This window comes from Balaenoptera acutorostrata, chromosome 1 (assembly GCF_949987535.1).
Source record: "Balaenoptera acutorostrata chromosome 1, mBalAcu1.1, whole genome shotgun sequence".
Lineage (NCBI taxonomy): Eukaryota > Metazoa > Chordata > Mammalia > Artiodactyla > Balaenopteridae > Balaenoptera > Balaenoptera acutorostrata.
The window spans coordinates 167,484,254-167,501,954 of record NC_080064.1 but is presented as its reverse complement, the minus strand read 5'-3'; the positions used below and the strand labels follow the sequence as shown (position 1 = coordinate 167,501,954).

The window sequence follows — 17,701 nt, the reverse complement described above, 5'->3', positions numbered from 1 at the left end:
ACCCCCACCTCCGTTCCCCACTTCCCCACCCCCCCACACATACACATTTCTAAGTAAGGTCAGAGCCACAGGTCTAGGGCATGACCAGTAGATTTGGTGGTTGTGCTGGAGAGACGTCTACCAGCTAGGTTGTTTTAGGCGGCAAGTAATCGAATTCTTAAATAATACAGATTTCTTACCTCACTTAAGAAATCAGAAGTTCACAGTTTCCGTGCTCTTATCAGGGTTAGCTTCTCTGTGATTTTCTTGGCTTTTCCCTCATGATTCCACATTACTATCAAAGTTCCAGACTTCATGACTTCACACATCCAAAGACCAAAAAAAAAAGGAAGTTTCATTTCCTTTCATACATGTCTCACTTAATGGGACCTCTCAAGGTGACATCCATTCTAACTAGGTCACGTACCTAATTCTTAACCAATCCTGGCAATGTAGAATGAGATCGGCATGACCAATGGAAGCCGTCTTCCTTTTGGCTGAGCCTACCTTGCCTAAGCACACTGTAGCCTGATACCTGAATTTGGTGCACAAGCAGGAAGAGAGGGGTAGCTGCTGGGTAAACAGCCTCAACAGGGTCTGCATAGGGGGTTTGTGTGCCTGTGAAGCCAGCTGGATAGATCGTCTCTTTTGTTGTTAAAGTCACTAAGAATAATAATAAAAAGAGTTGTAATGGAAGGAAGGGCAGTGGATAACTGTAATAAACAGGTAATGGGTTATAAGGTAGGTCCTTGTTGGTTATCCATTTTAAATATAGCAGTGGGTACATATCCGTCCCAAACTGTATTACACGGGGAACTCTGCCTCATATTCCGTAGAAATCTAACTGGGAAAAGAATTTGAAAAAGAATACATACATGTATATGTATAACTGAATCACTTTGTTGGACACCTGAAACTAATACAACGTTGTTAATGAACTATACTCCAATATAAAATAAAAAGTTAGGGCTTCCCTGGTGGCGCAGTGGTTGAGAACCTGCCTGCTAATGCAGGAGATGCAGGTTCGGGCCCTGGCCTGGGAGGATCCCACGTGCCGCGGAGCGGCTGGGCCCGTGAGCCACAGTTGCTGAGCCTGCGCGTCTGGAGCCTGTGCTCCGCAGCGGGAGAGGCCGCGATGGTGAGAGGCCTGCGCAGCGCGATGAAGAGTGGCCCCCACTTGCCACGACCAGAGAAAGCCCTCGCACAGAAACGAAGACCCAACACAGCCAAAAATAAATAAATAATAAAAGAGAACGTTGAAGAAACCAATGGCTGATAGCAACTTGACTAAACACAGTATTAGCTATATAAATAAAGTTGAAAAACACTCACCTGGCATAAATGTATTCACCCTGATGAATGATTATCTCCAAAAATAGCTGTAGTACAATAAAGAAGAAAGTAACTGCAGCTTTCTTAAAAAAATAAAATAAAATAAAATAAAATAAAATAAAATAAAAAGTTAAAAAAAAAAAAAAACCAAGTAATGGGCATTTTAGCAGACGTGAGATTTATAGGGAGGACAGAGGTGACAAAGAGGAGCAAGGATACCTATCCCACCTTCATACCCTGCAGTGTGTGGGGTGTAGAAGGAAAAAAGCTACTAATGTCCAGTGGATATTTTTATTCTCCCCATTTTCTACTCCCAACTTAGATGTCTTTAAAAAAAAGAAGGATATTCTTTTAAAAATAATAAATACAGAAAGTACCAGTTTTCAACATGTTTTGAACCCAAAGAAAAAGAAAATGTGTAAGAAATACTTATTGGATGTAGAAGATCATGACTGAATGCACAATATGGTATATCTTACATCTTTAATTCAAATTAACAAATATTTATTGACCACCATGCATATGAATATCATGATACTGTTCTCTGTACAGATGATGAAGATAAATTAGAAAATCTCCATCTTCTGAAGGCCGCAGTCCCTTGGAGTTTTAATATATATATATATATATATATATATATATATATATAATATAAATATATAAGTAATATAAGTTATGTAAAGCAATATATAAATAATATTAGTAATCTAAAGCAGTCAGTAATGATTGTACTAACAAAAAATTATGGTGAGGTAGAGATTTACTATTTGGGGTCCCTCTGTAAGCTAGCAGAGTAACTGTTTTAGGACCATTTCTTTTTTTTCTACGTCTTTTAATGGTATCTGGGAATGAGCGTCACTAGATTTAATGTTTCTTTAGTACCTTGCATCTTCTAATTAGAACCACAAGTTAAATGAATAATCCCTATTTTAACTAAGTTGATGAGCCAAGTCATCAATAGGTGGGCCTCAATGTTCATATATAAAATTTGGAAGGCCAGCACTTATACATATTCTATATTAACATCTCTAAACTTCTCTTCATACACCAGACTCAGTTTTTCATATATCATCTGACATACATTTTTGGGTTATCACATGATGGCATTTTATGCTAGGATGGAACGGGGCTGAATAGTTGACTCACTGGCAGAATGTACCAACAGTATTTAAAACTGAAAACCTCACATATTAGAAGGTAGACTGTTTCCCACATATAATTTTAACAACATGCAGTGGAGTTTTGTGGTTTAATTTTAATGTGTTTACATGTTTTTTGTCAGTAGGTATATGCTTCGATCAGTACAATTAAATAAGGATTTCTCTAGAAAGAAATATATTGCTCTTAGTTTTTAAAATTTAGAGTATGAGCATATTTTTCATTCTTTCTTTTATTCTTTTTTTTTTTAAAGAGTCAACACAGACTGTCCAGGCTCTGCAGTATTCAACTGCTGATGGTCCACTAACAGCAAGTAAAGATTTAGAAATAAAAAACTTAAAAGAAGAAATTGAAAAACTAAGGAAACAACTAAGAGGTAAATTTCTGTGATTCATTACTAATTCTGTTTAGTAGATATTTTAAAATGTTTTATTCACGCATGAAACATTTATTGAGTACCTGTTATGTGTTACATGATGTGAGCTATGTGCCAGTGAGGGAAAAGCAAATAAGAATGGTTCTGCTCTCAAGGAGCTCATGTTTTGGTCTTGGAAAAAGATAAACAAATAGTTTTTTGCAGTACATGTGAAAAGGCCAGAAGAAAAATAAACATAGGTACATAGAGAGTACACAGGAGGAGCACTTAACCCAGAATTAAGTGAAAAAAGGTGACTTTTTGGAGGACTTATTCATTTGGGATATTTGTCTGGCAAAGCATTTATATGAGTAGTTCATTTCTCAGTGTAGGTTAATTAAAATTAATTTTGACAATTGTTGATATGCCTATTATATCCATTCATTCATTTATTCCATTCATTCAACAAATATTTATTGAGTAGCTACTATGTACTAGGTGTTGTTTTATGCTCTTGGGATGCAGTACTAAACAAAATGATAAAAATCTTTGTCCTTGCTGGGGTGGAGGGCAAACAACAGACATTAAACAATAACTATGTAACTTTGTAAATGATACAGTATGTTAGAAGGTGATAAGTGCTTAAAAATAGAACAGAATAAGGAGAATGGGTCAAAAGTGTAAGATGAGGTGTTTTGTAATTTTAAATAGGGTGATCCATGTGAGAAAAATATTGAAGGAGTTAAGGAGCCTAGCCATGTAGTTAAATGGGAAACACATGTTACAAGCAGACGGATCAGCCAGTGCAAAGGCCCTACTGTCAAAATGTACCTCGTGAGTTCAAGTAAAACATAAAAGGACAGCAAGGCTAGAGCAGAATGAGCAAGCAGGTGGAATGGATGGACAAGAGGGTAGAGAAATAAACAGGTGGAGAGGGCTCATTGCCTGCTCAGTGGAATCCTACTGACTGTTAGGTCTTTGGTTTGTTCTGTGAGTGAAATGGGAGCCATCTGCAGGGTTTAGAGGCATCACATGATCTCAGTAAGTGTAAGGGGGGAGAGAGAGAGAGAAGGTACTATTTTAGCTAGAATAGTCAGACCTCTCTATAAAAGTAGTTTTAGGCCAAAATAAGTGAAGAAAAGAAGGATCTGACCCCATGTCTTTTACAAAAAGGATTATTTAAAATGCAATATTAAGACACATGGAGATTTTAAATTTGAGCATAATTTATGCTGTTCTATTTTTTTAAGTGGCTGTCCTCCTAATAAACATCTCTTTGTCAAATTTCTGTAGCTTTATCTTTTTAAAACTAAGTTAGATTAGGAATATGATAAGTAGAATCATTTACTTTGCTTTGATATCAACACTAAAACATTATCAGTGGCACTGAATGCATTTGAGTTTTTTGGCACTGAAAAAGCAGTGAGACACAAGACACAGCTAAGATGTTTAGTGATCCATATCACTTCAAAGAGGTGATATGGATTTGGAAAAACCTATTTACATAAGTCTATCTCACTTATATGTTCTAGGAGGGATTTTTGGTTTTTTGTTTTGTTTGTTTGTTTGTTTTTAAGATTCCTTGGGATTTTCTGTGCTGACCATCATGCATCTGCAAATAGGAACAATTTTCTTTTGCCCTTTCTGATCTGAATGTTTTGGGTTTTTTTCCACTTATTTCACTGGCTAGAACTTGCAGCACTTTCTTGAAGAAGAGTGTTGAGAACAGACATCCTGGTTTTCTTTCCTATCTTAGGGGGAAAGTATTAAGTCTTTCACCTTTAATTGTAATATTAGCTGTAGGCCTTTTATAGATACTCTCTTATCAATTTAGAAGCTCTCCTCTATTTCTGTGTTTCTAAGGGTTTTATCATGAATGGGTTTGAATTTTGTCAAATATTTTTTCTGCACTGATTGATATGAACATGTGTGTTTTTTTTTTTCTTTAGTTAACCTGTTAATATGGTGGATTAAATTGGTTGATTTTGAAATATTGAATCATTGGAATATGAACATCCCTGGCCATGGTGTATAATTATTTTTATATATTAATTCTATTTCCACTGTTTTGTTCAGGAATTTTCAATCTGTATACATGAGAGATACTGGTCTTTGTTGTATTTTTCTTTTTTTTTTTTGTATTGCCTTTGTCTGGGTTTTTAGTTTGTTTTCTGGTTTTTTAATGAGATATGATTGACATGTAACATTATCTTAGTTTCAGGTGTACAACATAATGATTCAATATTTGTATATATTGTGAAATAGTCACCTTAGTAAGATTAGTTAACTTCCATCACCACATATAGTCATAAATTCTTTTTTCTCGTGATGAGGACTTGTAAGATCTATTCTCTTAGCAACTTTCAAATATACAATACAGTATTATTAACTGTAATAATAGCACCATGTTGTACATTACATCCCCAGTATTTATTTATTATATAACTGGACGTTTGTACCTTTTGACCATCTTTCCTCCTTTAACCCACCCTGCACCCCCGTCTCTTGCAACCACCAATCTTCTCTATATCTGTGAGTTCAGTTTGTTGTTATTGTTGTTTTTGTTTTAGATTCCACATGTAAGTGAGATCTTACTGTATTTGTCTTTCTCTGTCTGATTTATTTCACTTAGCACAGTGCCCTCAAGGTCCAATCCATATTGTCACATATGGCAAGATTTATTTTTGTGGCTGAAAAGTACTCTATTGTATATATACAATTCCAGAAGTGGGATTGCTGGATCATATGGTAGTTCTATTTTTAATTTTTTGAGGACTCTCCATACTGTTTTCCATAGTAGCTGCACCAATTTATGTTCTCACTAATAGTACACAAGGGTTCCCTTTTTACCACATCTTTGCCAACACTTTTTATTTCTTATCTTTTGGATGAAAACCATATTAACAGGTGCGAGATAATGTTTCATTGCGGTTTTGATTTACATTTCCTTGATAATTAGTGATGTTGAGCACCTTTTCATGTTGGCCGTTTATATGTCTTCTTTAGAAAAATGTCTATTCAGCTCCTCTGCCCACTTTTTGATAGGATTGTTTGTTTCTTTGCCATTGAGTTTATGAGTTCTTTGTATATTTTCTCTATCAACTTGTTGACCTTAAAAGTAAAAGTCAGTTATTTTACCAGAAAAAATGGGTTTATTTGAGAATTGCAGTTTGGGACAAGCAAGCCATGGCAAAAATCATAGGCAAGTTTAAAAAGTGAGGAACATTTTATAGAGAAAAATGAAGTTGGGAAAGGTTGTTTTGAATGAAAGCCCTTTGGAGAAAAGTGAGAGTTCAGGGTGAAGATGGTTTCTCATTGGCTTAGTTCCTGGGGTAGTTGATTTCTTATAGGAGATGTGATGTACTGTCTTTCCTGTTGGGGCCTGTAATTGATGATTCCGTTCTTGGTGTCTGTAATTGACAGTTCTTCCTGTAATTGATGACGAGAGATACTGTGTGAGAGTTCCCCCTTCTGGCCTCCCAACTCCATTTTAGTGAGACTTCCCTTTATTAACTTTCACAAACACCTTGTCAAATATTTGATTTGCAGACACTTTCTCCCTTTCCATATGTTGCTTTCTAATTTTGTTTATGGTTTCCTCTGCTGTGCAGAAGCTTTTTAGTTTGATGTAATCCCATTTGTTGATTTTTGCTTTTGGCTGTGGTATCAGTGTAATGCTGGCCTCATAAAATGAGTTTGAGAGTATTCCTTTTTATTTTTTGAAAGAGTTTGAGAAGGATTGATATAAATATCCTTATTCTTTTTTTAGTTGCTTGAAGTGTAAAGTTAGGTGTCTGAGGTTGTTTTTCTTTGTTTGTTTTGTTTTTTTACAGTAGGTGTTTATTGCCATGAACTTCCTTCTTAGAACTGCTTTTGCTGCATTCCAAAAGTTTGGGTATATTTTTTCCATTTTCATTTGTTTCGAGATTTTTTGAAATTTCTCTTTTAATTTTTTTTTGACCCGCTGGTTACTAATGTGATAATTTCCACATCTCTGTGAAATTTTCCAGTCTTTCCCTTTATTGGTTTCTAGTGTTATACCTTTGTGGTTGGAAAAGATCCTTGGTATGATTTCATTCTTTCTAAATTTGTTAAGACTTGTTTTGTAACCTAACTTGATGTATCCTGAAGAATGTTCCATGTGTGTTTGAGAAGAATGTATATTGTGCTGCTGTTGGATGGAATGTTTTGTATATATCTATTAGATCCATCTGGTCTAAAGTATAGGTTATGTCCAATGTTTCCTTATCAATTTTCTGTCTAGATAATGTATCCATTGTTGAAAGTAGAATATTGAAGTCCCTTACTATTATTGTGTTGTTGTCTATTTCTCCCTTCAGATATGTTGTATTTGCTTAATATATTTAGGCGCTACAGTGTTGGGGTCATAAAAATTTTTAACTTGTCCTCTTGATGAATTGACCCCTTTATTATTATATAATAAACTTTTTTTTGTCTCTTGTTATTATTTTTGACTTAACCTCTCTTTTGTCTGATAAAAGTGTAGCTACCCTTATTCTGTTTTGGATTCCATTTGTATGGGATATCTTTTTCCATCCCTTAATTTTGAGCCTATGTGTCCTTAAAGCTGAAGTGAGTCTCATAGGCAGCATGTAATTGGGTATTGTTTTTTTAATCCATTCAGCCACTTGAGGTCTTTATTGGAAAATTTAATCCATTTATATTTAAAATAATTATTGAGTAGGTATGGATTTACTAATGTCATCTTATTAATTGTTTTCTGGCTGTTTTACAGTTCCTTTGTTCCTTTCTTCCTCTCTTACTGACTTCATTTGTGAATTGATGATTTTCCATAGTGGTGCTTTGATTTCCTTCTCTTTTGTGTATCTACTGAAGGTTTTTGCTTTGTGGTTACTGTGAGGCATACATAAAATATCTTATAACAGTCTATTTTATGTTGATGACAATTGTTTATTCTTCCTGTTTATTATATAATTGTTTCAATTATTTTCTCTTCAGATGTTTTAGAAGCACATCAGACAAGGTTATAGTGTTTCCTTAAACCATGAAGTATAATTTAGAAAGCTTAAGGGGGGAAAAAAATCTATTCTATTTACCCATATTTTTACATGATGCTCTTTCTTCCTTCCTGATATTACTGAGTTCCTTGTTTTGTTGTTTGCTTTGTGTTTAGAGAACTTACTTTAGCCATTTTTAAAAGGTAGGTCTGCTACCAACAAATTCTCTTCATTTTTCTTCATCTGAGAATGTCCTGATTTTCCTTTTATTCCTAAAGAATATTTTTGCTGGGCATAGGGGCCTGGATTGATAATTCTTTTGTTTTAGCATCTGAAAAATACTGTGCTGCTTCCTTTAAGTCTTCATGTTTTCTGAGGTGAAATTCACTGCTATTCTGAGTATTTTTTCCCTTACGCAAGAAGTTGTTTTTCTCTGGCTGCTTGCAAGTTTTTTCTTTAGTATTCTGATGTTTAATGGTGTGTTTTGGCATGGATTTCTTTGGGTTTATTCTGTTTGGTGTTTGTTCATCTTCTTGAATCTGTAGGTCTATGTGTCTTTCCATATTTCGGAATTCTTTTAGACCCTATTTTTCTAAGTACTTTTACAGACCTGCCTACTTTCTTTTCTCCTTCTGGGACTCTGATGATGCGAGTGTAAGATCTTTTGTAAATCATCACACAAGTCCCTGAGGCTCTGTTCATTTTTGTTTCCATTCTGTTTTTTCTTTCCTGTTATTCAGATTGGTTAATTTCTATTGTTATACCTTCCAGTTCACAGATCCCTCTGATCCCTCCTTTGTGCTGCTGAATCTATCTACCAATATTTTTATTTTATTAATTTATAAAATTCCCATTTTCTTCTTCATTAATCTTCCATTTCTTTGCTGAGACTTTCTGTATCTTTGCTCAGGTCTTCTATTTATTCATTTGTTTTAGATATGTTTATAATTGCTCATTGAAGCATTTTTATTATACTGTGTTAATATCTTGTCAGATTATTCTGACATCTCTGTTATTTTGGTGTCAGCATCTATTGCTTTTCTTTTCTCATTCAAGTTGAGATTTTTCTAGTTCTTGGTAGGATGAGTGATGTTTGATGAATGACTCTGGATCTTATTTAAACCTTCCATTTTAGCTGGCTTTTCCTGACACCATTCCAGCAGTGGGAAGGGGATTGCCATCTCCTTACTGCCAGGTTGAGGTAGAAATCCAGTTTCCCCACTTGACCTTCCTTGACACCCAAGGAAGGGCTTCTTGTTATTCTTGGAAGGGAATGGGAGTTCCAGCCCCCTGACTGGTTTCCACTGACACTGTGGTAGGGGTGGCCTTATTACTGCTGGGCAATGGTGAAAGTTCTTACTCTTTTCTGATACCACCCCAGTGGGGAGAAGGGGGAGATCCTCATTAATGCTGGGTGGAGATGGAAGTCCTGGTTCCCCATGTGGTCTCCACTGACACTGTGTGTGGGAAGGGGCTTGTTACCAGCCAAGGGGGTTGAAAATCCTGGCCCCCCTTCTCTAATTACCCTCGTGGTGTGTTTGGGCACTTCATTAAAACCTCATGTGATTGGAAATCTAGTTCCTCACTTGTCTTTCGCTGACACAGGTGGTCATCGGGCCACAATGTTTTCTGTGGTGTTTAACTTGAGCAGAATGGTTATTTTCTAAAACTTTTCTGTCTTGCTAGTTTGCCCCCTTCTTGGTTCTTTGGCTAGAAAGAGTAGCCTTTTGTTCAGGCTTTTGTTTTCTGCTTCTGTTGGCATTTCTGGGTTGCTGGCTTCTTCAGCTCTAAGTCTGTGAAATAAGAACCAAAAAGAAAACCCAGGGAACTTAACACTGTGTAGTTTCAATGTTCCTGACACACTGTGTCAGGTTCCATTGTCCCTGGCCAGTCATCCTTTTTCTCTCCAATTTCAGACTTCTTAGTTTATTTTACATATAATGTCCAGCTTTTAAAATATAAATCTGATCACATCACAGCTTCAACATACATACTTAAATGTTTTCAGAGGATCCTCGTTGCCTCTGGGATAAAATTAAAATTTCTCAATTCTGATTACAGGGTCCTTCATTATCTTGCATGTATTTTCCTCTCTAGGTTTGTCTTTTGTTATTACTCCCTCACCCACTGATCCCAGCCATGGTGAACTACTTTTAGTTTCACCTAATCACCTCCAGGTTTTTCACATATTTGGTTGTTGTTTTTTTATGTAGTCTTCTTTTTCTTCACCCCCATTTCATTCATTTTTTTCATCCATCCATCTGTCCATCCATCCATCCATCCATCCATCCATCCGTCTAAACATCTATTTGTTTCTTTCTTTCTTTTTGCTTGTTTGTTTGCTGGAAACACTCTTCACCTGGTAAATTTCTACTCCTCTATAAAACTTTTCACCACTGACACATTTTTAAAATTGCTTTACTTCCCTCGCCTTACCACTAGACTATAAGCTCCTTGAAAACAGGGACTTTGAGTATTTTATTCATTGAAATATCGAAGTGCCTATAATGATGCTTGGCACATAAAAACCCCTAAATCAATATTTGTTGATGAATGAGTGAATGAACGACTAAATGAAACCTCACTCTTGGAAATCTCTGACCACTTCCTAATGTATCTTCCTATGTTGTGTCTTTACAGGCAATTCCCAACACGCTCACATCCCTTACATACAAATAAATGGTCCCTGGCATCACCCTAATTGGGGAAATTGATTACCATTAAATTACTGGTTGAAATGCCCTTTCTTTACTTTATTCCTACCTTCTCCCTAAAGTCAGTGCTTATAGGATTACTCTACTCATTATTTTTTATCATTTCCCAGAGGTGGAATAGAATCAGTGAAAATAATGTTGTAAGAAAGGCTATATCCCTCTTTTTAGTATTCTTCCTTCCCAAGCACTGTTTTCTTGATCATGTGTTAGTCCCAGTGATACTCTAGATTTTATTCCATCTCCTCAATATCATTCATTAATTCATTTTTAATCTTTTTTATTGTGGTAAAAAATACATAATATAAAAATGATCATTTTAACCATTTTAAAATGTACAGTTCGGGCTTCCCTGGTGGCGCAGTGGTTGAGAGTCTGCCTGCCAATGCGGGGGACGCGGGTTCGAGCCCTGGTCTGGGAGGATCCCACATGCCGCGGAGCGGCTGGGCCCGTGAGCCACAATTACTGAGCCTGCGCATCTGGAGCCTGTGCTCTGCAGCAAGAGAGGCCGCGATAGTGAGAGGCCCGCGCAACGCGATGAAGAGTGGCCCCCACTTGCCGCAATTAGAGAAAGCCCTCGCGCAGAAACGAAGACCCAACACAGCCATAAATAAATAAATAAAATAAAATAAAATAAAAATTAAAATGTACAGTTCAGTGACATTAAGCACATTCACAATGCTGTGCAATCATCTCCACCATCCATCTCCACTTTACCCATTAAACAATAACTCCTATTCCTCCCACCCACTAGCCCCTGGCATCCACCATTCTACTTTCTGTTTCTTAGAATTTGACTACTCTAGGAACCTCATATAAATGGAATCATAAAATATTTGTCCTTTTGTGACTGACTTATTTCGCTTAGTGTAGTGTATTCAAGGTTCATCCATGTTATAGCATGTGTCAGAATTTCCTACCTTAATACAATATTCCTCAGTATGTATATACCATATTTTGTTTATCCATTTATTTATAAATGGACTCTTGGGTTGCTTCCACCTTTTGTTTATTGTGAATAAAACTGCTATGAACATGACTGTACAAATATCTGTTCAAGTCCCTGCTTTCTCTTCTTTTGGGCATATAATAAGAAGTGGAATTCCTGAATTATATGGTAATTCTGTGTTTAATTTTTTAGGAATTGCCATACAGTGCCTCAAGGGTTATGGTTTGCACCTCTGTGTACTGTCTGTGTCTCTCCAACTCTACACTGAAACCACCCTTTCTCTGTCTCCCTCTGTCCCCTTTCTCTCTCTTTCTGTCTCTGTCTCTTTCCCTTTCACACACACACAAACACACACACAATACTGTCCTACAGTATGTAAGTAAAGGAGAAAAATAGTGAATGGAGGGGAAGATAATAGGGGAATCTGTTTTCCTTCATCATGGTTAGAAGTAAAATCTCTTCACATCAGAAGAGTTATGGATTATTTGAGAAATAAGACCATAATGGAAAAGCTGTGACACTGCTCTTGTGTATCAGAGAGAGAGGTGCTTTGATTGTTCTGTCAACCTCCTTCTGACTCTAGCTTCAGTCCCTCTGCAGTTTATCAGTGTTCCGCTGTGAGTGCCACTTTAGTCATGCCCTTCTCTTAATTCCTATATCGTCCATATAACCTGCCACACAATTCGTATTTGATTTTCTGCTTTATGATTTAAAGAGTGTTACTCTTGTCTTCCTATCTCCTTCAAGACAGAGACCGTATTTTATATTTCTCTTATATACCACACAGTGCAAAGAAAATTCCTGTGTATTGTGCCCTCATTAAATCCTATTACTAACAGATTGAGTTTCAGGATTCTACTAGCAGCAGTGAGTTAAGAACCATTTTGTTGCTATGAGCTAAGCTCACTTCCCTAGTACTGCTTTTCTATTTAATCACTAAAATAGTTTTTAATAACTTCATCTAAATGTTTTGGCTAGTCATGTTGCCATATATTTAATAGATATTTTTGATAGTCTTTGAGGATTTCTTTCAAAATTTTAATCGAATTTACTTTTGTTGTAGTGAAAGTGAAGGCTCTTCTGCCTGAGCCATTTTATAGTAGTTGGCCAAAGTTCAATACATTCTGAATTTTTCTTGATTTGGGGTTTTTATCTTTGGGGGATACAAAATTCTGTGTATTCCAAATTACAAGTGCTATATTTTTCTCCATATTAGAGGGTTTTATAAGTAATTGGCTGGGTTTGTCTTCTCCAACTTCTTTATCCAGTACATTTCCTCATGTACGTCTCATAATTTACCTGGTGTTGTTGTCTAAATGAATATTTTGAGTTTTTTAGTCATTTTTAAAGTGTCTGAAATATGAGTCATGAAAATCTGACATGTATTTTGTATTATCTGCTTAACAACTCCATGGCAAAGCTGCCAACATGAAATGGCTGGGATAAAACTAAAATTTAACCTATATTGAAATAAAACAATAAAAACATCCTTAAAGACTGTTGAAGCTATCACATTTAATACATTTTGCTGCAAACTTTATATGATGCAGACATTTTATGAAATATTGATACTTTTTTGTTTCTAACAGAGCAGTTTAGATAAATGGATGACTCAATAATTTGCAAAAAGTTTTAACATGCTAGGGAAGAACTTTTCAAAGTAGAAGAAAGGAAGTGAGCATTCTCAGAAGGCATTACTAAATGTACCATGTTACTACTCTAGATTGATATACCTTAACCATAAAATTTGATTAAAATGACCCCAGAAATGACAGAAATCAGCTGTGTCACATACTAAATTTTGACTCCAAGTTATTAGAAATAACAAACTAAATTATACCTACTTTACAAATCATTGAAATCGTAAAAATGCTGAAAAGTTAAAATAACAACAAAAAAAATTTAAACATGTTTAAAAGAAATTAGTATAAACAGAAATATTCCCACATGAAATGCTGAAATTTGAGAAAATGATAAAATGTAATCTTCTGAATATGAGACTAAATACCCTGTGATCCTTAAGATTAAACATCCATTGATATGTTTTATTGTTCTTCAAGGAAAACACTTAATACATACTATTAAGACAAAATGAAAACTAATCAAATGCAACTTCGCAGATATTTTCAAAATTGCTAAAAACTAATACCTAAGATAAATAAGCTTTTAATAAATCTGTAAGTTTAGGGTACTGAATATTAGTAAATTATTTTATTTAAGGAATCTAGAACCAGTTAGTGTGTAATACATGGATACATTTAAGTTACTTCTTGACTACAGGACTTGTCTATACAAATGAAATGCTCTTTTCAATAGAACTAATGTATTATAAACACTTCTTCATTTATTGAAAGCATCAAACTCAACAGTGTGCAATGCTCTGTGCATTTGTTCCCAGCCTTTAATTTGCAAATGAGCCACCTGAGGATCTTGTTAAAATACAGATTCTGATTCATTAGGTCTGGGGTGGGGCCTGAGATTCTGCATTTCTGACAAGCTCCCAGAGGATGCTAATGCTACTTCTCTGGGGATGACACTCAGAGTAACAAGGCTGTAAAGAATAGAAAATATCCAGAACAAAATTAACAATGAATGTGTTTAGATTTCTCTGTTTTCACTGGCTTCAATTCTTTAATTTGCTAATTTACTTTTGATGCCAGGGATATTTCATATCAATTTATTAAATTTTATTTAAGCATATGTTAAGATTAATAATTTTATTTTATTTTATAATAACTCCTCTGAACTTATAATGTTAAACATCATTTAATTACTTTTTAAGTTGGAGAGGTTGATGTAAGACTGGTGGGCTGTAGTTAGCTCTGATACTCATTTAGCAATGTGACCTTAGGCAAGTTACTCAACTCCCTGAGCCTATTTCAAATATTTGCTTTTAGAAATCAGAGTTTATTCTTCAAATCACCACTAGTGAAACCAGGCGGGGTGATCTGGAACCACAACGTTAGAAGTAAAACCATCATACAATAATTTGAGTAATATCAGCAGAAGAATGCTAACAGTAGAGGAAAACTTATCTATTTTGTTTGATTGGTCATGTTCTTTTTTGTTAGTTTTAAGTTTTTAATTGGTTCTGAAGATACTGTTTTTTGGAATTATGGTCTTTTTTTTTCTAATAGATATGAAGCCATTTTTGCACATAAGTTCTGTGCAAAAACTTTGCACTTAAAATTTGTTCTTAATCCTGGCATTACCTATTCACCATCTTTACAGTGAACTGATAAGCACTTAATTTTCATGAGTCAGTGGCATGTGGTGTTGATAAGCTGAATACCAATTTCAAAATACTTTATTTTTTAAAATTTAGTTGCTTTAAACTATGGTTTTCAGTATTTATTTTTATGCAAACAGTAAAAGAAACATTGTTTCTTGTTTTTAGAATCAAGTCACTTGGAACAGCAACTTGAAGAAGCTAATTCTGTGAGGCGAGAACTAGATGATGCTTTTAGACAAATCAAGGCTTATGAAAAACAAATCAAAACATTACAACAAGAAAGGGAAGAATTAAATAAGGTAAAAATACATAGATAGATTGTTAAAGCCTTTTCTGAATTCTTAATCTTGTTTAATTTGTATATTGAAAGCATTCATAAGGAATTACAATAATATATAGTATACTTTGTCTGTAAAAAGATGGTTTAAAAATTTAAGAATTATTTTGGTGTATGACATTTGATGAATGGCTAGTTATGAAGAAACTTCTAAATTTTCGAGGCTTCAAAGTTCAGAATCTTTTGTTCTTTTGGAGAGTTAATAATCAAAGGACTTGATTGAAAGTAAATGTTATTGAAAAAGAAATATTATGAAGAAGTGAGAGAATAGTAAAAATCTGTTTATTGTCTATGGAAAAATGAAAAATACAGGCATATTTTCATTGTGACTTGCTAATATGAACGTTCTTTAAAGATTATGATAGAAAATTTCTTTAATTCTTTAATCATTTGTTTAGATGTCAGTTTATCTTTCAAAGCATGGATGAATAAGCTGAAGTTACTTTCATAAGAACTTTGTGAACATGTAAATATTACTATAAACATCAACAAAATTAATTAATAGCTAGGACACAGTAACACAGTCCAATAGGATATATAATATTCGAGCACTAGAGAAAAATACTTTACTTAAGTGATATGCTGTGTGTACTTTGCATTTCATTAACAAATTTTAGAATGTTGGAATTAATACTAGCCAATGCAAAAAAGAAATGAGTGGTTTATGGCATAGTATAAATTGTATTCAATGGTGTTGTATATAAGTCATTGATAAAACAGATGAAGTCCTTCTGGGGAAGACTTATAAGTCTTGCTGCCCATAAAGAATTGGAGGTAATTAAAACTAAAACAAATAACTTTTTGCCGATGAAGCTAATCAAAAAGATTAACAGAGAAAGCTATGAAGGTCAAAGTGAATTAGATTAGTATATTTTTACTTTTTTCTTGATGCGCTTTCAAGCAGTGTTTTGTATAGATTCATTTATATTCATGGTCAATTTAATAATATTTGGAATTTATAACAGAGGTCCTATTTGTTTTAATAATATTATATTAATGGTTACTATTATGTATTTAAAGGTAGGATTACTCAAACAAACTTGGTTAACATAATAAGGATGAGCATCTTATATCTAGATTTATAGTAACAGGTACTTGGCCAATTTTTAAGAAGTTTTAATGTTAAAAATCCTTTCAGTATATTTTGAGAAGAGGGTAGTGCTGAAATGAAACACATCATATTGATAAAGAATTTTAAATGATTTGCCTGATATCCTACAGGCAGCAGATATTCTTTTTAAGATTCTTTTCATTTGATGCATATAAAAAATAAATGTAACATTATATAAGTTTTGATGCAAATAATAAAATGAACCTAACATCCAACTTAAGAAATAGAGCATTACCTATTTTGTGACATAGCCCTGGGTAGTCATTTCCTATTCCTTTCTCATCACTTCCCTGACAATGGTAATCACTGTTCTGAATTTTATGTTAATCATTCCCTTACTTAAAAATTTTTTATCACATATTAGTGTATCTCTAAGCAGTATACTAGTGTTGGCTTTTTTTGAGCTTTGTAAAATGGTATATGCAATCTTTTGCAATTTGCTTTTTTCACTCAACATTGTTTCTAAGATTCGTCTATATAGCTGTTGCTCATTCATTTAGTTGCTATAAAATACACCACTATGTCAACACCCACAATTTGCTTATCTAATTTTTTGTTTGCAGACATTTAGGTTGCTTATAATTAATAGCTACTATAAATGATGCTGCTGTGATCATTCTTGAACATATATCCAGACACAAACACGAATAGAATAATTGGGTCATACGCAATGGAAATACTGTATTTTTTATGATGATGTCAAAGCATTTTCCACTGCTTGTACCAATTTATGCTCCTACCGGTAGTGTACAGGAGTTTTTATATTCAACAGTACTTCATATTACTAGATATATTATTTTTGGCCAACCTAATCTAAGTTGACATTTTAGGTCTAAAATGATGTTTTAGTATGGTCTTAATCTGCATTCTCTAATTACTAATGAGGCTAAGTATCCTCACACATGTCCATTTATCATTTATATTTCTTCTTTTGTGAAATACTTCTTAATATACTTTATACATTTTTCTGTTGGGTTGTTTGTCTTTTCCTTATTGGTTTGTAAGAATTTTCTGGACATGCTAATCTTTTATCGATTATGTATGTTACAGATATCTCCCAGCTAGTGGCTTGTCTTTTCATTTTGTTTATGGGAGCTTTTGACTAACAAAAGTTTTTAGTCTTAATGTAGTCAAATTCATCAGTCTACATTTTTATGATTATTGCATTTGCTGACTTATGTAAGAAATCTGAGGTAAAAAACAATTCTCCTAAATTTTTATCTTGAAGTTTTTAAGTTTGGTTTTCATATTTAAATTTTTAATGCATCAGAAATTTATTTTTGTGTATCATATGAAATAAGGATCCAATTTCACTTTTTCCCATATGGCTAGCCAGTTGTTCATTTACTAAATAGGCCCTCCTTCCCTTAGTGATGTGCAGTGTCACCTCTGTCAGATATTAAATTTCCACTTACGCATGGGTCTATATCTCAACTCTCTATTCCTTGAAAACTGTGATGGGATTTTGATTAAAATTGCATTAAATCCATAGAGCAATTTCAGGAGAATTGACATCATTATAACATTGAGTCTTTACATTCTTATCCATGTTTATTAA

At 34.2% G+C, this 17,701-nt stretch overlaps 1 protein-coding gene across 14 annotated transcripts in view; it reads left to right on the top strand.

The window, feature by feature from the left end:
* CDC42BPA (CDC42 binding protein kinase alpha) overlaps positions 1-17,701 on the top strand; it is a 322,438-nt gene that overhangs the window by 184,157 nt on the left and 120,580 nt on the right. For all 14 annotated transcript variants that reach the window (XM_007167184.2, XM_007167178.2, XM_007167177.2 and 11 more), the window contains exons 11-12: positions 2,723-2,845; positions 14,861-14,994. In XM_007167184.2, coding sequence (XP_007167246.2) covers positions 2,723-2,845; positions 14,861-14,994 — 257 coding nt within the window. The remainder of the gene's footprint in view (positions 1-2,722; positions 2,846-14,860; positions 14,995-17,701) is intronic.